The sequence below is a fragment of the Eublepharis macularius genome, chromosome 15 (assembly GCF_028583425.1).
Source record: "Eublepharis macularius isolate TG4126 chromosome 15, MPM_Emac_v1.0, whole genome shotgun sequence".
In the NCBI taxonomy this organism is placed as follows: Eukaryota; Metazoa; Chordata; class Lepidosauria; order Squamata; family Eublepharidae; genus Eublepharis; species Eublepharis macularius.
The window spans coordinates 58556849-58582235 of NC_072804.1; the positions used below are offsets into that span (position 1 = coordinate 58556849).

Sequence of the window (25387 nt, forward strand, 5' to 3'; positions counted from 1 at the left end):
TTAAAATCACTGCATCATTTAATGTCAGCAGTACACTGATAGGAGACTCACGTCTGGATGACATTGCTGGAAGACAAGTGTGTGATAAAAAAGAAAGAAAACAGAGCCATGCAACAAAAATGTCACTGTAAAAATACCAGTACAATATATACAAACTCCATTTCAAATAATATTTACATTTTATAGCATTTTTATAAAGCTCTGCCAATGGTCAAATCTGTCAATTAGAGAAAGCTTTACTTCAGTGTAGACTTTTGTAGTTTGCTATATACTGAAGAGCTTTTCCCAGTTGTGTTTACAAAAGGTCAGTTGCGTTGTACAAGTGTCCCCGGCAAACCACAGGTCATCTCAAGCAGAATCACCGCCAAGGAACTCTCTTGCCAGGGGCGGCTCGGCCAACCAAGCCACTCTAGTCCCGGAGGCAGAGCTTCCCTGGCGACTGTCGCTCAGGGAGGCTGCTCCGAGCTCTGCTCTCCCCAGATCCACACAACTGCCACAGGCTTACTGAGTGTGCACTGGGCCATCGGCACAGATCCGTCTAGAGTTTTTACGGCAGGTGACAGGTTTAGCTGCTTCAGGTTTCCAAGGGAAGCTGACTGGATGTGACTCTTTCTTCCCACCTGAAGAAGCTGGGGCTTATGCAAAACTCTGATGCCCTGCCCTGCAGGAAGACGCCCGCCTTTCAATTCAAACTGTGTGCTCTAAAGAGGAGCAGTCAGAGGCACAGCGAAGGGGGGAGAAGGAACCCTTGTGGCCCTTGCCCCCCCCCAAGTCTGGGCTCTAACTAGATGAATCGCACCAATCCCCAGTCTCCCGTATGGACTCCTCCCTCAGGGCTGTTTCCCAAACTTTCGATACTTTTTACCAAGGGGATGAGCTGGTTGATTCACGCAGAAGCATGCTGGACAAGTTCCCCTGTGACTGTCCCAGAGACATGCTCACAACCAGGCAGACCTCTGCAGCAGACAAGCTCCATCTATCACACACACGCAGAGAACAACATATTTAAAACCAGCATCACATGGGACACTGAAATCCATTCTCTGAGGAGCAGCGCAGTGGTGCCAGAAGGGCAGCCTTGGTCGAAGCACTGTGAACACCCTTTCCTAAGACAGACGCAATGCTCAGAAGCCTTTCCCATGGCCCTTGAGCAGACCTCCCAGGCAGAAGGGGCACAGGAACCTCATTCCTGACTCACTGGATGCTTCCAGCTTATGCCTACTGAAACACTTTTCAAACAGCTAACACCTTTATTGTGAAATACTTTTTCAGATTCCCCCCCCCAAAACTGGTGCGCATTTTTCTCCTGCCTCAAGATCCTGCCCCTAAGACAAGGAAGGGAGGAACAGCAGCCGGGGACAGCTGGCCAACCCACACAGGCACTCACACAGGTACAACCTGAGCAAAATCTTTCCGCACAAAGTTAGTAAGATGCTGTCCTTTGCCAAAGAAGTCATCTGAAAAAAGAGATGGACCTGGGAAGGGTGAAAGCCGGGCAGCCAGAATGACACCGGGCCAGGGGTGGTGTATCACGGAGGGTCTGGTGTCTTCTGGAAATGGGTTCTGATTGACCAGTTAAACAACTGTAAAGGGGAACACAGGCCCAGAGCTCCCCTTTCACTCTCACATCATGTTTTCTGAAAAACCAGCGCTAGGCTCCTGCCTTCCTGACACTATCCCAAGACTGCAGCCTTCTGCAACACTTCACTTTGCCAGACTGCAATGAATCCTGAGAACAATTTAACTTGGTTTGCACACAGCTAAGCAGCCACGTAGGCGCCGCATGGCTCGTCCCTTCTCATCTAGGGCAAAGGTCTGTGAGACCATCTGCTCAAGAACTGACTGCCCATCACACAGCCCCAACACTCCCTGCTGTATTTAGATGCGCGCAGAGTAACAAATAAAACCAGAGGGATAGCAATAATTTAATGTCAATACTACAAATTCTTTTTTGGTAGAATGCTTCAGTTTTATAAAGAGGCTGCCTATCAAGACATAGCACCCTGTTCAGGCCCAGGTGGATCTGGTCACAGCCCAGGGACCTCCAGGGAATGGCAGAAAAACAAGATCCAACACTATTACAAAAATAATCCAACATGGTTACTTCTCCATGGTAATCTTCACTGCACGAGATTTTTAAAAAAGGCTATGATACACATACTTTGTTATAGATGAGAAACAAACATACATATCTTCTACTGAGCAGCGGGGCTGTCGGCTTTATCCCACCAAGCAACAGGCAGGAACTGTGTTTCCTTCACCCAGTCTCACCTCCATCCCACAGACAATACACAAAGAGGGAAGCGGGGCAGCGGGGCTTGGCCATCTCCTGCTGTGCAAAAGGGGGTCTGGCCCAATTTCCCAAAGAAGATTTGAAGACACTGAATGATTTCAAGTCCGAGAAGGAGCTCTCGGGGCATCAGACAATACTGCCTAGTACTACTCAAGGTAATCTGATTACTTGCTTACGACACAGCTTGGAGATGACACCCTACAGCAATGGGCAAAAACCGAAGGACTTCTATACAGGTGATTTGGTCAAGGGGAGCATGAATGCAACAGAAAAACCTCACGAACACTGCCTGCGTCCCTTGGTCCAAGGCTGCACGTGCAAGTCTTTCAATACTACTGGCAGAACGGGGAGGCCGTGGGGTCAAAACCCTTAAAAACATCTTTTAAAGAGCCAGCATCCTGCGGCGGGTCCCCCTCCTGGGCAGGGCTGTTTCCAGCAAATGGGCTGCCCGCTCCAGACTTGGTGGCTTGCTTCACCATGCCGTAGACAGGGGGCACAGGGAGGTTATGAATGCCAGGCTGGGGGGCAGTCTCGGTGGCAGGCGTGGTGGCCGCAGCTGTGGCGACCTTCGGCCGTGGCCGATTGTAGCTATTGTATCTGTCAGTGGCAGGTTCAGTGCCGGGCTTCTCTGCTTCGGGCTGGTCCAGAGCTGACCGACGCACAAACAAGGGCTCCTTGCCTCTGGTGCTGCTGCTTTTGCCACCTTCTAGGACCCTGGTGGCAGGGCTCCCCTCGCCCGTGGGTTCGGCTGGGGTCTTGCAGCCAGAGGAGCCTGGAGCCCTGGGGTCGTAGAGGCTTATCCCGCTCAGGACACTGCTTTGGCTGCCGCTTCTGCTCAGCCCGCCCGCGGTCAGCAGCCGAGGGTCATAGGGAGCTATGCCAGGGGCTGCCTCAGAGCCGGCCACGGGGCCAGCTGCTGGGGCGTTTGCCTCGGCTGGCTTGGAGGGTACGGGGGCAGCTGACTCGGATGCTTTCTGCAATCTGGGATCTGTGGGGGCTTTCCGCATCCGGGGGTCACTTGGCTTGTCGCTCTGCCCTGGGCCCCCAGCTGCATTGACTGTCTTTAATATCCTGGAGAGCAGCTCAAAGTCTGGGAGTCCCGAGCCAGAGGCAGCGGAGGATTCAGCAGGGGCTGTAGCCCGTTGCCTTGGGTCAGAAAGGCTGGTGTTTTGTGGCCGGTTCAGGCGTGGATCTAGGGCAGGCAGGGACTGGAGAGCAGCTGGGACAGGAACAAACTCCTGTTTTGGGACAGGCAACGGGATGAGGTCCTCAGGACTCCAAAGGACCACACGGGCAAAACTGGGCTTGACCAGGACAATGTCTTTCTTGATATGGCTGAACTGCTGCAGCTGACAGCGAGGGTCCCTCTGGGTGTGGCCTGGCGACGTCTCCAGGGGGATAGTGACCGGTTTTTCCCTTAGCACCCTCTCCCCTTCCTCCTCCTCGGGAACTGTGACAGCCTTCTGGCTAATAGTGGGGCTGGAATGCAAGGTTTCTGATTTAGGGGCGGACGGAGGGATGTGCCGTGCCAGTCTCGGGTCACTGGGCCCTGGATCTCCAGTGCCAGGTGGAGCAGACGGTTCCATGTTTCGAGAAAGCCTGGGATCTCGCAGGAGGCGGGGGTCCGCGGGTCGGCTGCCCCCCAGAGGCTGGGTCTTCTGGAGACGAGGATCGCTCCTGGCCGAGGCAGGGCCGGTGCTGCCAGGTGTGTCTTCATGGGGCCTGCTGGAGCTCTGCTGCCGCAGCGTCTTCAGTATGGAACTGACGCTGCTGCTGCCCTCGTCCTCGTCACTCGAGTACCAATTGCCAGGATCACCTACAGCGGGGAGAGCAACGGATAGGAGGAGGATGAGCCTGTGCTGCCCTGGTCCTACGGGCCAGAAACTGGTCAAGAAACCTGTGTGAAAGGAGCTACGGATTCCAGGAGGCTGAATTCAATGGGCACTTTCCCCCATTTCTATGACTTTCAGGCAAGGAACAGAACTCTGGAAAATGACTAAGCCCCCTTTGCTCAACATCATAACCCCAAGTGAAAAAGTTTTCTTGAGAAAATGGGCAGATTCTAGTGAACCTTCAGGAACAGTCACCAACAGCACGTTTTTATACACTTTTGGACCAAATTCTGTGCAGCAGAAAGAGTGAAAAAGGGAATCTGTAATGTTTTGTCATGTGAATATTGTGAATATTTCTTATCTGTTTTATTTCAGCTAAGTAATATGCAGTTCACCCTGACCTGGACAGCCCAACTGAGCCTGATCTCGTCAGATCTCAGAAGCTAAGCAGGGTCGGCCTTGGTTAGTAATTGGAGGGGAGACCTCCAACGAAGACGAGGGTTGCAGAGGCAGGCAACGGCAAACTAGCTCTGTAAGTCTCTTGCCATGAAATCCCCTCTAGGGGTCACCATAAGTCACCTATGACTTGAGGGCACTCTCTAATACCAATATGAGGATAAGAATGAACGTTTACTGTAAAAATTCTGAAGCAAGGAGGGGGGCTCGACAGGTGAGTGAAGCATGCTGTGATTCAACAGTAGCTGTGCTGAGGAGACGGGGGCAAATTGCAGTTTAGTCAGAGTGGACTGGAGGGAAGAGTGCAGTCAGCTGGTGTCCATGTGTGAGAGGGGAGTTATTCTGGGAGTGAAGCACTAAGGGGAGAGGATGAAATCAGCCTCAGGGGCAACGGGGGAAAAATAAGTCTTTGTGACTGAGTCCTTTTACAAACATTTAAAGGTCTGTCCCTGTCTTGAAACTATCATGCTAATGAAGTATTCTGACACAAATACACTAACGAATTACTCGGAAGCCATTATGCCAATGCACTTATAAGCAAGCTCTATTTCTGGTGAAGTGAAACGTTTCTTCAGACCACCTCACCACCACCTCCACACACTGATTGGTCATTCCATCACCTGTAACTAAGCCTTCCTATTCTGTGAGCCAAACTGAGAGAGAACGAAGGCAACAGCCTTTGTGGGCAGTAAAAGCCTTCTGGGAACACAAAGAAAGGTCAGGAGGTAGGATAATACAGCAATCATAAAAGGGGCAACACACCACAGATCCCCTTTCAGATGTGCAGCTGCTGAGGATCAGCCTGAACCTTACGAACTGTGCCCCGAACGCCACCGGCTGCTCGCTCAACCTTCACACAGAACTGATTCCAGAAATTTTCCAGACAACCCACTTTCTACAAGGAGAGCTTGAATGTTGCAGGCGTTGGGGCGATCCTATTAGTCCCTCCCCCGCCCCCTACCCCCCAGGTACCGGCTCACCATCTTCAGCCAGAACCAGGCCTTAGTCAAGCACAAATGGCAGGTGATGGACGTGCCCGTGGAGAGGGGCTGCCTTCTTGGCAGCTGGAACTCAAGAAAACCACTCAATGCCGCCACCACCACCACAAAAACGACGGGCACAGTCCCGGGAGCAAGCTGAGAGCACAGGAAGGCAGCCGAGTGGAGAACAGAAAACCCAAAGCCTGACCCTGCCGGAGCAGGAGGACCCTCTTGCCCAGCGTCTGGATGCCCCCCGAGAGCCTGTGAAGCTCTCTGGGCATGGAGGACAAGGCTTCTCCCTGTTCCCACGCTGCGAATGGCACTTAGACGCACACCGTCTCTTCACATGGAGGATCCCGTTCAGACATTCAGGCTAGTCCACTGGCAGCGGGCGTCCTTCAGGGCCCAGCCCTCTCTGAAACTAGCAGCTGGGGGCTCCTAAGCACTACTCTGATAGGGAGGGAGCGGAGCGGTGCGGTGCGGTGCGGTCCTACTGTCTCTTTTCTCTGTCTAATTTTCTATTACCTCCGCTGTGCCTCCCACCTGGCTCTCTTTTTTCTAAATTAAAACGCCCCAAAGCTCTTCAGCTTTTTGTCACAGGGGAAGTGATTCAACCTTGTGCTCCGCTGGGTTGCCTCTTCTATACTTTCTCCAGCTCTGCGATGCCCTTTTTAAGAGACAACAAGAACTGCAGACAGTCTTCCACACAGGGCTACGCAACAGATCCATGCAACGGCATTATGCTGCTGCCAGCTCTTTTGTTTCCAACACCCTTCCGAACAATTCCTAGCAGAGAATGCACTGCATCAACATCCTCATGGCGCCCGGCCCCCCAGATGTCTTTCCTGGCCATCAATGCCAGCCCAGATCCTCAGGTGACCCTGGCCACAGGAAAGGGGAAGGAACTCCTTCCCCCCTCCGACCCAGGCGGCTGTGGCTGCCCACCTTCCTCCAGCTCCCGCTCCTGCCTGCAGCCCTCTGCCTGACGGCGAGCCCTCTCCTCCTCCTCCTGCTGCTTGTGCTGGATCCGCAGGTAAAGGGCCCTCTGGGTGGACGGCAGGAAGTCGGGAACACTGCTGCAGGGTGCTGTCAACCGCGGGGCGACTCCCTCGCCCATGGCCTCAGGTTCCAAAGAGGGGTCAGGAAAGATGTTCTCTCCATGCAGCTCATCCATTTCCTCATAGTTCCCGTAGCTCTCTGCCATGGAGAAAGCAAGCAAAGAGCCTGGGGTGGCAACATGCTACACACCAGGACTGGGGCTGAAGAAACAGCCAGCACAGCCCTGTTTGAGAGCAGCGCACCCAGCTAGCCACAACTGCCTGACAAGCGCTTGCCCGCCCCCAAGCAGGCTAGCCCCACTCCCGGTTTACCTGGGCCACCCATCATGTTGGGATCCATCTCCAGACCTTCTTGCTGTGGGTAGAAGCCATCATAGAAGTCTGGTGTTGGTGGACCAGGCGGAATCTCTTCTGGACCAAAAGGCAACATTGGGGGTCCAGGGCCCATGGGAGGGCCAGGGTTCATCCCGGGACCCATGGGTATGTCAGGGCACATGTCCGGGCACATGTCCGGGCACATGTCGGGAGGCATATCGGGGCACATGTCGGGATGCACTGGCCCAGGGAAGCGAGGTGGCGACAGACCAGGATGCCTAGAAGAGAGCATGTGGGGGGAGGGTTAAGGCAGGTGCAGGCAATTGCAGTGGAGAAGCCGGGAAAAGGGCAAGCAACACAGCGTGGGCAGGAGGAAACAGGGGAGCCACCCTGCACGCAGGGCCTGCAACTGAAGCAGGTAAGGCTGCACTGCTGCAATCCCACCAGTGCACTGCACTGCACTGCACTGCTTTTCTCCCCAACCCATAAGCCAGCCCCAGAAGGAAGAAGGGATTCACCTGACACCCAGTTTCTCGGCCAGCTGCCCTGTGGGCCTCACCACAATCTCAAAGAGGGAGGGGATCTTCTTGTACATCTCCTGTTGCTGCTGCAGCTGCTGAGGTGAGAGGGGCTCGTGGGGTGGAGGGGGCATCTGCAGGGCTCCTGGGGGCGGGAGGGGGGGTGGAGGGGGTGGAGGAGCAGGCGGGCCTCCAGGCATGGACCGGCTGTTGGGAGAGGTTGGTGCTGGTGGCCCTGGGGGCCGAGGGGGAGTGGGCAGCAGGCCCACTCCAGGAGGGGGCTTGGGCAAGGGGTTGATGCCCTGCTTCTTGAGCTCTTCCACTTCCTTCTCGTCTTCTGCCCCTGCTTCAGCATCATCAGCCAGCATCTAAGGCACAAGCAAAAGGAAGCTCTCTGCAGGCCGCACACACCCCAACGGCCACCCCAGCCCGTCCGCAGGCCGGTCCCTTGGTCCCAGTGGAAACCTCTCAGCCCTGGCTCACCTTCTCCAGAAGCTCCCGCGTCTCATCCGTGAGCGGCTCGTGAGAGAACATGCAGTCACCTCCGTTGATGCAGTTCCCAGTCGTATGGAAGAGCTTGCAAGGGAAGTCCCGTGCAAGGCAGCGGCATTAAGGAAAGACACTTGCTCCAAGGGTCACAGCACAAGCCCAGGCCAGGGGACCAGGCTGCACATGGCCAGGCAGGATGCTGTCAGCCCAGGGCTTCCACAGCTCCTGCAAAAGTTGAGGGTCTGAGCTATCCCCCTCCCTCCAGCTCTCTCCGAAAAAGGTTGGTTTCATCCTGCTGTGGCTGCAGAGGCCAAATGCCCGTGCTAGGCCTTGCCTGCCCCTTTCCAGCTGAGAAAACCCTACAAACACGTGGGAAGGATATCATGCATGTAGGGGCAGTTTTCTGCTCTGGCACAGTAGCCTGTGATGTAAAACTTGCACAGCTCCCGCTTCTTTGGTAGCTCAATGTCATGGCTAAAGTTGCAGTGCTCCCCCTGCCAGGAAAGACAATGCCAGGCACGTGAGGGTCGCCCAGAAGAACGCTGCCTGTAAGATGCTTCTGGTAAATCCAGGAGACCGGAACACACAAAAATGATGTTTCAGCATCTCCTGGGAGCATGCGTGGGTGTCCGTGCATGGCGTCTCCCAATGATCGCATGACCAGCAGAAAAGCAACATCCATATCAAAAAAAGAGCAGCTGCGGTGGAAATAATAGCACACAGCACAGTCCTACCCTTGAGTTATGCCCACTGTATGAATGTATAGGACAGCTAACATGTCCCCTTGTGCCAGCAGAACCCACACCCTTCAGTAAGAGATCTATGCCTGTAATATCAGCAGAATGCCAAAGGCACAAGGGACAGAAATGGTCAGAAATAGAGGTGTTGAATACTGTGTTTGCCTGGCATCTCAACTGAAGCCAGGGGACAGCCTTAGGCCAGCACCTTCCCTGTCTCTGCTAAGGGTGGGTTTCAGACGAGCTCTGCGGCCTGGGCACAGTACCCAGCTGACTTGTAGCTCCAGCCAAAGCCCTTCTCTAGGCAGACCACAAGAGGGAGGACAAGAAGGGCTTAGTTTTGGTGCTTAGTTCTTGTGGCCCCTTCTTACATGCCCAAGGTAAGGCCCATCACCACTCTGGGGTCAGGAAACCATTTTCCCCAGGCTAGTTTGGCTAGGGATCTGGGAGGGTTTTTTTGCCATCTTCTGGGCATGGAGCAGGGGGGCGGGGAGTCTGCATTAAGCCCTTCTTTCTCCTGGCATTGTTTTGCTTCGTACTTTTTTGGCTGGGAGCACCCAGGATGCAGACCATACCAAGGGACAATAAATAGTCAGACTGCCCCCGCAGCTACCCCTTCTCCTAATTCTCCAAAACGGACCGGGACCTGCATACCTAAGGGACCGCCTCTCCCATATGTGCCCCGGAGAACGCTCCGATCAGCTGGAAAACATCTGCGGGGGGTCCCTGGCTGGCCTCAACCAGGGCCAGAGCCTTCTCGGTCCTGGCCCCAACCTGGTGGAACTCTCTGTCTGAGGACACCATCAGGACCGTCAGGATCTTCTATCATTTCAACAGGCCTGTAAGACGGAGACGTTCCACCCGGCGTGTGGTTGAGGCCAGCATGAGATCCTCGCTGAGCCTCCCACCAGCCTCCCACTAAGGGTGGGGTTACACAGTGTCCACCGGCCGGCTGCCCAACATATGGGTACAGCACGGGGCTATGTAATGCCCATTCGTTAGCTGACCCACGTATGGGTTGCAGTACATTATCTGTCCGCTTCCCTTCTCCTGTATGTTGATGGGCAGGAATCTGGAACTGACCCCATCTTGGAACAGTTAAACTGTTGTTTTATGGTTTTAGTTTAGTTTTAGTTTAGTTTATTCGGTGTTTAACCCGCCCTCCCCACAAGTGGGCTCAGGACGGGGTACAACAGTCATAAAATACAATTTTATAACAAATTTTACAACAGCAATTAAAATCGTATGTATACAAAAACCTCCGATGGTCGGCTACACATTCCTGCCTCCAGCATACAAAGAGGAGACAGACAGACAGACGAGCCATACTCGAATGCCGGAGACCAGTGGGAGGCTCGATGATGGTCCTGGCGCTGGCCTCAACCGTAATATTTGTATTATATTTTTATAATCTGTTGTACCTCGCCCTGAGCCCACTTGCGGGAAGGGAGAGTTAGAAATGTAATAAATAATAATAATGATTCGCCTTGATGCTCCACGTTATGAGCACTGCAGCGACATTAGTGGATGAACCCGGTCTCCCCCCCTTCTTACCCAGGTGCACCTGCCCTCCACAAAGTATTTGCAGATGACTTTTCCTTTCTTATCAGATTGCTGGTGAGACTTTTCATGGTCACCTCGCCTGTAATTTCCACTGCAGCCTCCTCCGTCCTGTAAGAACCATGACAGGTCACAGAAAGGAAGGCAGCGCCTGAGCGTGCAAAGCCAGGGGAAAGCCCAGAGGGCCCAGGCCAAAGAGGCCTCTGCCAGACAAGCTGCTCACCCCGAGGTCTTCATCGTAGTAGTCGTCCTCTTCATTTATCCCCCCTCCTTTGCTCATGCTTCCTCTGCCACGCCCTCGCCCCCGGCCCATCCCCTTGCCTCGCCCTCTGGAGCCACGACCTCGGCCACGACCTAATCCTGAAACAATGCCAACAAGATCACTTCCTTCCATAAGAGCTGATGGTGCAACGTCAGCTCCAAGACCATGCAAGCCACTCAGTGCCTGGCCCCAGCAGAGGAGGCAAGGCAGCACAGCCGCCACAGAACATGCAGGAAAGGCTGCAAGGTCTGGAACCCAGCCGGTTTCCCTGCCAGCAACAACCTCTTGCTTTTGACGCCCAGCGGACACCAGCAGGCACATACCTCGCCCCCGCCCTTCCTTGCTCCTCCGATACTGATTCAGCTCTTTGGAATAGTCATCATATTCGTCCTCCCCTGCAGGCTCTTCTCCTTCACAGTACTGCAAGGCAGAAAGAGGGTGAATCAACTGTGTGTCTGTCTGTCTGTCTGTCTGTCTGATGTCCCGTCAGGTCACCTCTGACCTAGGACCAGGTTTACAACTAGGACGTAACTGGCAGGGCACCCAAGAGGGCCCCTGTTCCGGCTCACCTCCATTTCCTCCTCATACATTTCTTCCTCCTCCTCCGGATGATCTCCTCGTCCCCTGCCCCGGCCACCTCTGCCCATGCCTCGCCCTCTCATTCCTCCTCTACTTCCACGGCCACGGTACCCTCGGCCTCGGCCACGGCCTCCTGCCAGCACAAACAAGACACTGTTATGTTGTTGCTCAACCAGCTCCAGCGCGTAACAAGTCAAAGTATGGACTCTCTCACAAAAAGCATTCCTCTCTCTCTCTGTTCTTACTGGGCCCAGTCGAATTCTCATGCTCCAGTGCAAAAGACACTAATCACATAGCCAGCTCCTTCTGAGTCTATCTAGGCTTTGTGAACCAGTAGATGCGATGCAGCTCTTCCTATAAGGAAGAGCAAGAAGCAGACGCAACAGGCACCAGGCAACCACAAGGCAAAACCACCTCCCATCCGGCTGCCAATCTGTCCATCGGCCTGCCAGAACAAGTGACTGGAGAATTCTCTTGGCAAAAAGGATAGCTGACAGACAAGAGTCTACAAAATTCCTCACTGATCAGGCACAGATCAGTGGGTGCCCCCCACAGAGCAGCCATATAAATACCTCCTGGAAGTCTGCCCTTACTGCCAAGTCAGATGGCTTTCAAACACTTCTAACCCTAACCCCATTCCAAATGTTCCTTCGGCAAACGAGGAGCCTCCAGGAGGTACCCCAAGTGCCTGATAAAATCTGGGGTGATTTTTAGCAGAGGAGCCATCATACCTCGCCCCCGATGTGACCCTCCTTCCTTGGCTCTCCGGTACTGGTTCAGTTCCTTGGCAAAGTCGTCATAGTCTTCTTTCCCCATGTCTTCATCATCCTCTCCCTCATATCCACCATAGCCCTCGTTCTCATAGTCCTCATAGTACACAGGGTAGTTCTTGCTTTCCGTTTTGGGATGTCCCTTCTTTGGGGCGCTATGAGAAGAGGAGTACTGCTGGTGGGACTGAAGGGAAAAATGAGAATGGTTATGAAGGAACAAGCAACAAGCCCCCAACTATGCCCAGGCCTCCTATGCCTCCTAACAAACCCGCCACCTTCTCCCCTGAAATCATCCTTCCCTCAGAATGATTTACCACCTGCTTTATTCTGATGTGGAGGCCAGAACAGCAAAGCTTCTGCTGGCAACCTCCGCTCTCCTGGCACTGCCCAACACATCCAACTGAGAGGCCCGAGGGAGCAACAGCTAGAGTACAGCAGCACCAGGCTGTACCGGCAGGCAGCGTCCTTGATCTCGTCACTGGCCAAGGCCAGGAGAATGTCAGCTACTTACGGAGGAGTAGGGAGGGCTGTAATCCCTGTACTTCCGGTGCCCCTTCTCGCTAGGGCTGAAGTCTGAATCCTCGCTGTAGTCAGAAAAACCTTCACTGGAAGAGGCATGGCGCTGCAGGGAATGACACAGCCGTTACTGACTACCAAAGACTCCCTTTATTCACTCAGTTCCGGCTTCTACCTGTGGTCTTTAAACAGGCTGGACTCCTCTGAGGTGCAAAGTCCTTTCTGCCCAGGTGGAAATTTCATCCCTTCTCAGTACAGGAGAAGTACTATTTATCTCCTCAGGGGCCAAGAAAACAGAGCTTGGAGAGGAAGCAAGAAGTTTTCAAAAGTGCCAAATGCCGTGGGAAACTGAGCTCCTGGAATAAGTGCCTTCAACCGCTTCCATTATTTTACAAATGCCACCATTTGCTTTGTTCATTTTTAGCTTACTCTCAGTTCTTCTTTATTTACAGGCTTTCCCCATGCCTCTATTATATGTACATCTCTGCAATAACGATTTATTACATACGCCCAGCTTTGCTAGATCAGCCGCTAGGGCTTCACTCTATGTGCAGCCCCCTTCCTCCAGACGTGGATAAGTGGGAGAGGAGAGGAGGGGATTGAATCAGACACCCTCACGGCTTGTCTCCCTCCACATTGGTACACCAAGCCCACCTTGTGCCTGGATTTCCTTTTCTTTTTCGACCTTCGCTTCTCCTTCTCTCGCTCTTTCCGCCGCTTCCTCTTCCTCCGGTGCGTCTTCTCTTCATCTGAGTCACTGTGATGCTTCTCATTTTTTTCTTTTCGATTCCTTTCCCGTTGCTCTGAAACATCATGAGGCTCTTCACCTCCATCATCTTCCAGCTCCCCTTCTTCCAGCTCCCCATCCTCCCTGAAAAGTAAAAAAATCAGAATCACTTGGCTGGGAGGAGCATGGAAACCAAGAAAGCTTTCAAAATTGAGAACCACGTTGAAGACCAAAGGCCACAGCCTGAATGGTTCACATTTGTCCATGACTGGAAAAATGGAACTTCTCCGTTAAATAAAAAACAAAAGACCCGTACTATTTCAAGCATTTCTTATCTGAACAGAAACTGATATTAACTTTAATTATCCTTTGGCTGCCTCTACAGTGTGTTTTAAAGGAACCCTAACTCAAAAAGCCCACCTAGTAGAGCAAAATCGAAAAGAGTCAGTAGCACCTTTAAGACTAACCAACTTTATTGTAGCATAAGCTTTTGAGAATCACAGCTCTCTTCGTCAGAAAACTGTGGTTCTCTTTGTCAGAGAACTGTGGCTCTTGAAAGCTTATGCTACAATAAAGTTGGTTAGTCTTAAAGGTGCTACTGGACTCTTTACTATTTTGCGACTACAGACTAACACGGCTAACTCCTCTGGATCTATGACCTAGTAGAGCAGTGCCTGAAGCCTGAAATGGATGTATAATTTTCTCTCCTTGCCTTCTAATGATTTTTTTAAAGCAGAACTACTTGGCACTTCCATCTTCAATCCCAAGCCAGAAAACCATTTGCTGAGGAAGCACTTCATTCTTCTCCAAGACAAAAATATTGTTTTGTTATTGCTAACTAATAAATAATGTGCTCTTCCATATGTGCTTAGAAAGCATCACAAACATAATCCCAGAAAGCCCCACAAGCACCCTTAAGCATAACCCTGAAGCTGGCACTATCGCCCTTTTCAATTATTGAAAAAGATAGCCAAGGAACACGGTTCATGGTTTCAATGAGGATGATGGATCTGTTCACAAGGAGGCTAAGAAAAACGTCTCCGAGTTTCTCATCCAAATGTCGTTTTTAAAGTTAACCTATGCTCTTCTGAACACCTGGCGCCCCCAGCAGGTATTTACTTGCACCCTTCATCCAGAAGGGACATGGCACCCTCTCCCCCTTTGGTTTGACAAGATGGACCTGAATGCACACACAGTCAGGCCCCTTCCTCACTTCCTTCTGATGTTTATATGCTGAACAGTGAAAATGCCAGAAGATTTCTCAAAGACCAGCTAATCCATTAAGGCAGAAGATCCACAGGACTCCTGCTGCCTGATTTCTTCTCCCCGAAAGCTAAGCTGCCTCTTGTGGTTTTGCTTGTTAAACCAGTATCTTAACAGTCTACAAAACCCAAAGCAGGGCAAACCACATATCAGCAGTAGAGAATGTAAACTTTCTGGAAAGTTTGAGATCATGGGGGAAACCCACAGTGCGAGTTGGCAAGCATGGGTTTTTGGGGGAAATCAAATAGACACAATACTTGTTTCTTATCAGTTCTAAAAGTAATCTGTTGACTTAAGACAATACAATGCATGTTGTGTAAGTTAACACCTACTACTGTTTTCTGTGAAAAGCACAAATAAAAATGCCTTGGTTTTATTCAAACAAGAGCTACAAGTACACTCTCTGTTAGAAATGGAGCCCCAACCTAACCCTAACCCTGAAAGTTAAAAAGGAGAACCCATCAACTCTGCAGTAAACAAAAGCAAGCTCTGATTGCCTACACGTAACAGCAGTTAGCATTATTCAGAACCAAAGCCAAACTTGCAAACCGCCTCACCCTTTAGCTAGCAGAGCCATGTTCTATCATCTCCTTTTCAAAACTGCTTCGAAGTCTTCACAAAACTGGGGTCTGCCTCCAGCCTCACAGATCACAGTGTTAAGGGCTGCCCCTAAACTGGAGCTAAAGCTTATAACGACGTTAATATTTCCTGATGTGTATCTTATAAACTGTGGGCAGAAGCAGCCCTATTAAACTCATGTTGTGCCAAATGGCCTTCAAAATGCTACTATCTCTAATTAGAATCCATTCCTGAAAGATCAATAGTCCCTCATTCATAACTTCGCACAGAAGGTTTGCATAGGTGAAAACAAACCTTGAGTTTGTTTCTTGTCTTGGGGTGCTTATTTCCATATATAGACCACTTTCTTTTATGTGCTGCATGATGAAAAATTCTACATCAGACAAGAAGGTCTGAAACACATAAATGTCCAAAGTATACCTGAATTGTTCTGTAGGCAGTCTTACGTAGTTAAGTATACAGCTATGAGAAATCATTTTGAGGAGTAAAGAGAAGTTAAACCAGTACTTTGAAAAACCTTGCCTTGAAAAGCTTTACAGTCCTCATTCTAGTAGATGCATTTTGGGCATGTAATTAAACAATTTTCTAAACAAAAAGGGAAAAAACAGATGGGAGGGACAGATAAACATTGCCCCCCCCACTTATTCATATCTCTTAAGGAGGAGTTGAATGCTCATTAAAAAGTATTCTGCTTCACAGTGGGCACATCTAAAAACCAACTCCTGTGCACTTGCGTCTGCTCTGCAAAAAAGCCCCTCTTGGACAGGAGCCCAAAGGGAAAGGGCCACAGGCACTCACAGGCCACAGGCACCCAAAGGGAAAGGGCCACAGGCACCCACAGCAGGACAGAATGTGTGGGATCTAAGCACCCTCCTGAAAAGCGCTACCGAGTGCCTAACAATCAGGATGCGGCTTTGCCGCCTTCCTAGCCATCTCCTGGGCACTCTGCGTTAGAAAAGCCCCCAGACCTCTGGAAGCATTTCAAAGAATCCACCTGAACCTGTCAAGCCTAATACAACCAATGCTTTGGACCCAGGTCTTCCCTCCTGCTAGACTAGACAGAGGACTTCTTCCCTGAACCATAAGGGAAAAGAAGAACAATGTAGGGTCAGGCTAAGGGTTATCTGCTCTCTGAGCACGCTAATAGCTCACCTCCACAGAGCCGTCAAGACCCCTCACCTCCACTGAAAAGACCTGCTGCTGCTGCTGCTGCTGCTGCTGCTCCTCACTTTGCCTGAACGCCACACACTTGAGAGGTTCGGAGCTGTGTCCAGAGAGCTGTTTTGCTCACCGAGCACCCCTGACTTCATTCCCCAAGGGCATTCCAGGCAGCTTCTAGAGTTCACTGAGTCCTCCTGAGCTTCCCTTTCTGCCATTCTAAAGCAAGCAATTTTCTGTGACTCACAATACAATATTCTGCCATTTGCTATCACCTACAACGGCAGCTATTTCCACCACAAGCCATGAGAAGGGAACAGAGGTCAGCAACCAAGGCCGTGTAAGGAAGTGGCAAAGGCGAAGGCAGTCCAATGAAAAGAGACAAGGCCCCAGACCAGGGGTTTAAGGAGAAGAAGGCCGCCACCCCCCCCCCCACACACACACACACTGCAACGGGATCAAAGAGCAGTGTAGTCCGGACGGAAGGCTGGCAAAGCAGCAGGGTGTGCTACAGCTCGTGGTTTTGCCTTACTGGGTGCAGTCTTCTGAAAAAGAACACCCTTTGTTTAATTGCAACATCTAAGAACTCGAGGGAGAGCACTTCCCACCTGCCTTCCTTGTGCTTAAACTTGATACGTGCACTAAGCCCATTTAGGTCAACAATCACAACGGAAGTCGCTGCTGCCCTCTGCTGGTGCTGGAAGTAAACACCAGGGAAATGACACACACTTTGTGCTGGGCTGCCATGAACCGGGCAAGGGCTTTACCCTGCAGTTTTTGTGTATACCACCAAAGAAGAGATTCCTGTCTGAAGCAGCACCAAGGCACACATCTGTACAGGCTGCTGACCCATAACATGAGAGTATCCTAGGTGGCCCCAAGATCTCCTGTGCAGGCCCACAAAACACGGGTGCAGAGAACACAGAACGGCTATGATCTAACCAATGAAGAAAAACAACGAACACGTGAAAGCAGCACCGGCTCACTGCAGTCCAGGAAGGAGTGTCTGACTTGCACTCAAGGAGGAAACCAGCAAGACCAGCATGTCCAACTCACGCGATAACAACTCCGTAAGACTAAAACTCGCAGCACGCGGGGCTTTGTGCTAATCTAAGCCAACATGTTAATATCACCAACAAAAGCACTGTCTGGAGATATACAAACACGGAATGTCTCTGAGTTACTAAAACGGCTACCCAGGAAAGTGATCAACAAGCCACCTAGACACAGGGACGCTGGGAAGGCTACTGCGGAAGAGAGCCCCCGGACCCCGTAGCACAGCCCCCCTGGGACGCACGGGCCCCCTCCTGCAGGCAGGACCCGCCATCCCAAGCATGCCGAATTCAGAGTGGCTTACTCTGGAAGCAAGTCATCATAAGACTATATTTATTTAAGCAGAACCCTGAATCTGATATCCCCTTGTTCAGCATGCACGGGGGAGGGCATCAACACCCTTCACGGAGATTTCCGTATGCAGGGGCCACATCCCTGGCTGTTATTTTTTGGCTTCATTTCCTTAAGAAGCGCCTGGACTTTCAAGAATCCAAAACAAGCTATGCTCCCCCCTCCCATGATGCAGGCAGCCCACCCTGCCTGCTGTAATGCTTGGAACACCTCAACAGCCGTGATCCTGATCCAAACCCAAAACTCAACACAGCACATGTTACTGAACTACAGAAAGCCTGGAGGGCCCCCGACCTTCTTATCTGCCGCTTGCAATTCAATGCCTTTCTCCTGCTTTGGACATCAGAACATCAGAAGAGTCTGCTGGACCAGAGCCACAAGGGGACATCTAGCCCAGCGCCCTGACTCAGGGTGGCCAACAAACACAGGCCAAGGCCTTCCCCTGGCATTGCCTTCTAGCACTGGGTCTCAGAGGCTTAGGCCCCTGAACATGGCGGTTCTCTTTACTCACCAAGCCCAGCAGCCATTGATGGACCTACCCACTATGAATCTTCCCAACACTCTTCACTTGGGGGGCCACCCAGAGAGGGAGCGCCAGGGGACAATCCTCTGCAACCAAGTGCCCATAGCGCTTGTCTCACAGCAGACCCCACTGCCAGCCACAATGAAATGATGCACCTGCTGCCTCATGTACTGAGCTATCTTAAATAAACCAGCCATTTAAATGGGTTTGCCTAAGGAAGTGTGATACCTTTCACAAAGGATTTAATGTGATCAAGCTATCTAAGGGTTATCCTTAAACTGCCAGCTAATGAAGTAATGTGAGCTCTTCCCAAACCATCTTGCAGGCCACAATGCTGACTCATGATAGATATTCTAAGCGGTCATCACTCACCCAGGAATGCACATACGAGATTCAACAGGGGACAGAACCCCCAGCAGCCAGCAGAGATCAGGGGATTCAGCAGGCGCCATTTCCACAGCCCTTGTGCTACAACATGGGGAGAACCTGCATGCCTTCTCCCTTTCTGCCAAACTAAGCCAGGCACAAGAGCATCCATCTAGCCACTTCAGCTCTTGGGACCCCAATGTTAAGCACTTCTCAGTCTCCAGCAGCTGACAAAGGTGCTACTGCCTGTGATACAAAGGGCCACGTGCTTTCCAAGTGGTTCACCCTCTTTTGTGACACACATTAGACAAGTTCACAGACATCACCATGTCCTTTTTCCTCTAACTTCTCAGCCTCGTTTTGTCATTAAGCACTGGAAACAAAAGCCTCCAAGCAGGCAGGTTGTCCACAAGGCCTAGATCATGTCAGTGGATCTCCCAGGGCACTCTTGGGTATCAGGTCAAGACTGTATATGTGCTGCAATGGCAAACACCCCCTACCTAACAAGGCTAACTGGCACGAGTAGCAGAAGGGCTACATTTTTAACTTGTGCAAAAGTGAGCTAATATCATAAATTGGTTAGCAGAATGCATGCTTTAAGATCATCTATTTGTGGTCTGCCGGGGCTATGAATATCTTGGCCATGTGCTTGAACCAATTCTGGCCACCAGAGCTGCAAACTTCCAGCTGAACCAACAACAGTGGGAGCTTCCCCGCTGCAGTCAAACCACACAGTAAGAGATCAGACAATTAAGAAATTTTTTTTGGCTATAAACGTGTGTGTGCGCGCACAAGTTTGTAAAAGTTCGTTTTTCCTCAAGCTTACTTTGCTATTAATGTTTGATTTTTAAAGTATACTTTTGACACTCATGCAGAAATTCCTGTTTTCCTCCAATGGACAGCAACAAGAACTGTCCTTCATTGGGCAAACCAGGCTCCCTAGCTTATGTATACAACACTTGTATTTGGGTAGTGGAGGAAAGCCTAAGAGGGGAATAAACAAGCCAGCATTATTTCACATCAAGGAAAGTGTGGCCTTCATAACCTTTTAAAAAATCCAAGTTAGACTAAAGTTATGTCCTCCTTTTACACGAAGGGGAGGAGTGGCAGGGCTTGGGAACGGCCACACTGGGGGCTGGGAGGCAACATACTGTACAGGAGAGAGAGAGAGAGAGAGCTCTCCGCTTGTAGTCACTTGTGTTGAAAACAAGTAGAAACGTCTCGCAGCACATGTGGTTAGCCAAAGGACAATGGAAGCAGGAAGGAAGGGCTGGGCAGCTACTCAGGTGCTTACACTGTACAGGACTGCTGCTTCTCGAGGGACGGGGGGGGGGGGAGAGTGTGCAAAGGGGACTTGGGGGCACTGTGATTTGTCACACTGTGGAACTGCTTAACGTTTGTGGAAACCACTTTTCGGTTTATCTGACCAAACCTGCACCCTGCGCAGCGGGTGTCCACTTGCCACGCAACGGGACGAAGACGGTGTTTGCAGGCCACGCCAATGAAGCCACCACCGGGGGATGCTCTAGCTGCAGTCCGGGCCAGCCCCGCCGGGGGTTTCTCCCGCACACCTGGCAGCGGGGCCGGCTGGCCGGGGGGGGGGGCTTCCCTCCCTCCCCCTCCCTTGCACTGAGGCGGGGGGGGGGCGCTGCTGCTGCTGCGAGGGCTCGGCTCGGCTCGGCGGGGGGCTCCCTGGCCGCCTCCCCTCCGTTTGTGGCGGGGGCGAAAGGAACACAAACCGAACGAGTCAATAAAAGAGGCTACTTACCAGCCCAACCCCCGCGTCCCGGGAAAAGGGGGGCGGGAGGGAGGGAGGGGAGGGGGGTCCCTCGGGGCGGGGGGGCTCCGGGGCCGCCTCCCCCTCCCCGCCTCGGCCCCCGGCCGGCCGGCCGGACCTACCTGCCCGCCCCCGCCCCCGCCCTCGGGCCGGCCGGGGGAGGGGGGCGCGGGCGGGGGGCGCGCGAGCGAGCGGACGAGCGAGAGAGCGAGAGAGAGAGAGAGAGAGAGAGAGAGCGAGCGGCGCGTACTGGACCTTTCGTCCGGGCCGGGGCCGGGCCCGTGGTGGAGGTGGTGGTGGTGGAGCTGGAGCGGGCGGGCGCTGGCGAGGCCCAGGCCCAGGCCCGGGCCCTGGAGGAGTTGGGAGGCGGCCGGAGCGGGCGCGGGGCAGGGCGAGGGGGGGCCGGAGTGCGGGCTGCTGCTGCTGCGGGGCGGGGGCACGCTGGGGCTCTCCACCGCCATGGGCCGGGCGGGCGGCGGGGCCGCAGCGGGAGCGGGGCCGGGAGCGGGCCGGGCACGGGCACTCTGCGGCGGGCGGGCTGGGCTGGCGGGCCGGGCCGGGCCGCTCCGAGGCTGCACCACACAAAATGGCGCCCGCCCTCCCGCTCCCGCTCGCGCTCGCGCCCGCGCCGCTCTCGCCCTCGGCCGGCGCGCGGCGCACACGACCACGCCCGAGCGCCGCCGGCCCCAGCCGGAAACGCCCGAGCGCCGCCGGAAACGCCCGAGCGCGCCCGAGAGGGCCGCCGCCTGACGTCAGCGCGCCGCGCGGGGACGGGGCCACGCCGCCATCTTGGTCGCCCTCAGCATGGTGGAGAAGGGCCGCGCCGGCGCCTCCGGACAGGCCCCGGCCCCGGCCCCGGCCCGCGGCGGCCTCAGCGAGGAGGAGGCGGCGCAGTACGACCGGCAGATCCGCCTGTGGGGGCTGGAGGCGCAGAAGCGGTGAGGGCGACGCCTGCCCGGGGCCCGGCTGTGGGCGGCAGGGCCGGGCCGGGCCGGGCCGGGCCGGGCCTCATCGCCTCTCCTCTCCTCTCCGCAGGCTGCGGGCGTCTCGGGTGCTGCTGGCGGGCGTGGCGGGGCTGGGCGCGGAGGTGGCCAAGAACCTCATCCTGGCCGGCGTCAAGGCCCTGACGCTGCTCGACCACCGGCAGGTGGGTGCCCCGCCCTCCCTCCCGCCCTCCCGCCCTCCCGCCCGGGGGTTCGCCCCAGGAACGAGCCGAGTCTCTGCAGACCCCGAAGCAGGCGGAGGCCCAGCGGCCCTGGCCGGGGAAGGGGGCTCGGGGGGGGGGGCGCGTCGGCGCTCTTGGACTGGCCGCAGCACAAAGGGCCGCCGAAGGGCAGCTCGTGGCCCCCCTGCCGAGGCACCGGCTGCGGGCCGCCTGTCTGGGGCTGCGCTGGGTGTCAAGCCCCAACGGGTAGGCGGCATAAAAATGGTCTTTCGGGTGTGCCGGAGACCCTAGCATCTTTTTAGTAAAGGATTGAGTATAAGTGGAGTGACTTAACAGATGTGTCTCTTAAACTTATGCTTTGGACAGGAAGGCTTTCATTTTGTATTAGAATATTCATTTCGTTATTTGTCTTTATTTATTTTTGAGGGTGTTTTATGTATTTTTAAACTGTTAGCCTGTCTCTTGGAATCTAACCAGTGGTCAACGTTAATGGACTCTCTCTGCCCTTGCAGTCATTAAAAGACTCCTATTACAGCACTGGAAAGACAAAAGCCGGTCAAAATAACTGGATTGTAGCATGTCATGTATGGACATTTTTAAATATTCAGAGATCTTTCATAGAAGCTTATTTATAGATTTGCCAGCATTGTTTTTCTTGTTTTGTTTTGCATAATATGTTTTTTAAATTACAGGAGCTTTTAGCTCTGCATTTGATGGTAGGGCCCCTGTTCAATGTGGATATTGCAGAAAGGGGTGTCTGCCATGTGATGTGGGGAAGCAGAGCCTGGTCCTTTAGCATGACAGGTCAGGCCTAGGCGCATTCTTGCAGCATAAGTGAGCATCTTCAGCATGCCATTGAAAAGGCCAGGCAGGAAAATGCCTTTTCTCTACTTCTGCAGCAGTGTGTTGGGTAGCATACGGAAAATCCTCAGTGCTGTTTCTTCTCATCTGAGTGGTTCTTTGTGTTGCTTTTTCTGCTTGACAAAGACAAAATGCTTCACCTGTTAGTGTGCTCTGGATTCACCCTGGAGGCCCAGCTGGCCTGGTACTATTGTTAAAAGTTTGAAGTTAACCTGGGTTTTTTTTGTAGCTCCCCCTGCCAAAATGCTTCCTGTCACTTTGCTACTTCCAAGACCGGATGCATTCCAAATGAAGGAGTGCTTCCTTGCTGATCACAGCTCTCTTCCCTAGGTGTCACCAAAAGACGCCCAAACGCAGTTCTTGATCCCTCTGGGCTCTGTAGGCAAGAACAGAGCTGAAGCCTCCCTGGAGCGGGCTCGAGACCTAAACCCCATGGTCGATGTGAAAGCAGACCAGGAGAACGTTGACCAGAAGACTGAGGAGTTTTTCACCCACTTTGATGTGGTGGGTTCAGGTGGGAGGGTGCCGGGCTCAGACCTGGAGGGGAGTCTCTTGCATGCAGGCTTCCCTGAACTTCACCAGTGAGGGTATTTCTGGCTTCTCTCAGGTCACCACGTTACATTAAGAGCCAAGCTAATAAAAATCCAACTGTTGAAGACCAAACAGCAGTGTGTGAACACCTGTCCTAGATTAAAAGAGCTTTTAAAAAGAATGACCTTGTAGTCTTTACAAAAGCTAAATAGTAAGGTTACTTGCTTATAGAGAGTTGATTCCAGAAGGCAATTGCCACCCCCAGGAAGCTCCCTCCGCCTCATAATTACAGACAGAACTTGTTCTTGAGAAATGCCTGGACTCTTTTGAAGAGAAGCAGTCCTTGGATATGTGTCCCCCCGCCCCCCGGCCGGCCGGCCTAAATGCCTTTCATTGTTAATAGCAGCATCTTGGATGGAGAAGCTAGTGTTTCTGCTGTAACAAGACCCCCTTGGGTCCTGTTGCCTCACCCTGGATATTAGGGAGGAGAGAGTGTGAGCGGCCCAGGCTCCTTTTTGTGGGTTGGAGTCCAGATTATGTTCTCTAGCAGTGCTGTCGGTGCCACTGTTTTGCTGCCAGGATCCAGAGTGATGACTAGTGAGTGCCCGCCTAGATGGTGGGCAGTCTGTGAGCTTTTGTGCTTGGTCCTTAACAGAAGTCCTCCATCTGACAGCCCTGCTTGGGGGCAGGGGAGCTCTGTCAGCATCTGTTTGGGGGGCATCGCCCCAGGGATATTTTTCTTTCTCTTTCCAGGTTTGTCTGACGTGCTGTTCCCAGGAGGTCCTGATGAAGGTTGACCAAATATGCCACAAAAACGGCATTAAGTTCTTTGCGGGTGACGTCTTTGGCTACCACGGCTATATGTTTGCCAACCTAGGCGAACATGAATTTGTGGAGTGAGTCTGGGATTGGGGAGGGATGCTAGTGGGTACGAGCCTGCTGCCAGATCCCCTTGTGTCGAAGCACAAGTGTTTACTGAGTCCACCTGTGGCCTTCTCTCCTGGGTAGGGCTGCTGGAGGGAACCAGAGAGTTGTGCTATCTGCATAAGTTTTTCTCTGCGTGTCTATGGCAGTCTTTGCCCTTCTCAAAGAGAATCTGCCACAGGGGCTGGGCAGTCGGAGGAAGTTGGTTGCGTGTTCATCTGTGGCTGCTTTGCAGAGAGAAGATCAAACTGGCCAAAGCCAGCCAGATAATGGAGGATGGGCCTGACAGCAAAAAGGCCAAGCTGGACTTTACGGAGACCACCATGGTGAAGAAGGTGGGTGGAGAGGTCTCTAGGTGCCTGTGCCTTGCAGACTTTGCCTTTTAACTGCCTTCGCTGGATAGGTTGCCAAGCTGCTATTGTGGACGTCCTTCTCTCTGTGACGTGCTAGCCACACAGCTGCCTGTCATTTTCTGGTCTTTATTCAGCGAATGCTTTAGAACTGAGCTCTCCTGTGGCTGTCAGGCAAGTCTGCCCTTGTCCCAGTGCATTCCTGCCTGCCCACTGGGGATGCTTCTCATTCTGTGCAAGGTCTACAGTACCCTCTGCAACTCTGGGCCTTCCTTTGGGTGCAGGAAGACAGTGGGAAGGCAGGCTAATCCCTCGAGTAGCAGGTCTGAGGACGGAGAACAGAGCTTGACCCAAAAGGGGTGTGGAGAATATATAACCCAAGTCTCAAGCAACTGTCTGTTAAACCAGTCAGTGCCCTCGCTCACATAAATGCAACAAGGAAGTTCGGGAACACCTGGGTGGGCGTTGCTGGACTCCCGAGGGCCCTTTTGCATGCCTCCCACCTTCCCTAGTCTGTACCCAGGAATTCCTGGCTTTGCTTTCCATCCAGGCTGATGAGTTTCTCAAATGAAATCTGAACTTGTTGTCTAAGCTCAGAAGCGGTTAACAGTTGGCTAGGCACAGGAGCCTTTGCTGTGTGGGCTGCCAGATGTCCAGCCCCCACATGGTGATGTTAGCCTTGGGTGCCCGAGAGCACAAGCAACTATAAGGGAAACCAGTAATAATAATAGCATTCAACAATATAATGATGTTTGATTTATATTCCATCCTTCAGGGCAGCACTTGCTCAGAATGGTTTACAAAGTATGTTGTTATTATCCCCACAACAATCACCCTGTGAGGTGGGTGGGGCTGAGAGAGCTCTGGAAGAGCTGTGACGGACCCAAGGTTACTCAGCTGGCTTCAAGTGGAGGAGTGGGGAATCAAACCTGGCTCTCCAGATTAGAGTCCTGCCACTCTTAACCATTACACCAAACTGTCTGGGAGTGTTGTGCACCTGGAGCTGTTTGGGTTCCTACCACATGTCAAGCACTTCTGAGAAGAGCAGAGCTTTCCCCCTGAGCCTGGAGTCTTCTTCATACGCTTGCCCAAATTCTGTTAACCCCATGCCTGGTGTTGGCAGTCACTGAGTTGTCCTTGGCCACTTTCCAGGGCCTCCCTGTCCATCTTGGCAAGCTCCCAGCTTCCCCATAATGAGGGCGAATGGGCTTTGTCCCCTGGCACAGAGCCCCCCTCCTCATCCAGGTTGTGTGTTGCTGCTGTTAGCTGACTGTGGTGGGGAGGGGGTTGCATAGTCATGCACCCTTACAAGGGGCACTCGAGGCTTTCCTGACTCAGATGTGAGGGAAACTCGGTGGCTTGTTGTGCACTGTCATGGGGTGTTGATCTCAGCT

The 25387-nt window shown here is 52.9% G+C and overlaps 2 protein-coding genes across 3 annotated transcripts in view; one reads left to right on the forward strand and one right to left on the reverse strand.

Moving 5' to 3' along the window:
- Positions 1-20712, reverse strand: ZC3H4 (zinc finger CCCH-type containing 4). Its single transcript, XM_054999059.1, has 14 exons — positions 20418-20712; positions 13020-13236; positions 12361-12471; positions 11811-12033; positions 11070-11212; positions 10824-10920; positions 10462-10598; positions 10233-10349; positions 8324-8435; positions 7936-8045; positions 7453-7820; positions 6932-7212; positions 6507-6758; positions 1-4109 (listed from the first exon to the last, which is right to left on the reverse strand). Exons 1-14 carry the CDS (start codon positions 20621-20623, stop codon positions 2626-2628), a joined length of 3858 nt encoding a protein of 1285 aa, XP_054855034.1. The 5' UTR covers positions 20624-20712; the 3' UTR covers positions 1-2625.
- SAE1 (SUMO1 activating enzyme subunit 1) overlaps positions 19621-25387 on the forward strand; it is a 9459-nt gene continuing 3692 nt past the window's right edge. The window contains exons 1-5 of one of the 2 annotated variants that reach the window (XM_054999084.1): positions 20921-21100; positions 21198-21309; positions 22519-22692; positions 23473-23615; positions 23879-23978. In XM_054999084.1, coding sequence (XP_054855059.1) covers positions 20967-21100; positions 21198-21309; positions 22519-22692; positions 23473-23615; positions 23879-23978 — 663 coding nt within the window. In that variant the 5' untranslated portion in view covers positions 20921-20966. Of the gene's footprint in view, positions 19672-20920; positions 21101-21197; positions 21310-22518; positions 22693-23472; positions 23616-23878; positions 23979-25387 lie in introns of those variants that run through there. The other variant, XM_054999085.1, reaches the window with a different exon arrangement.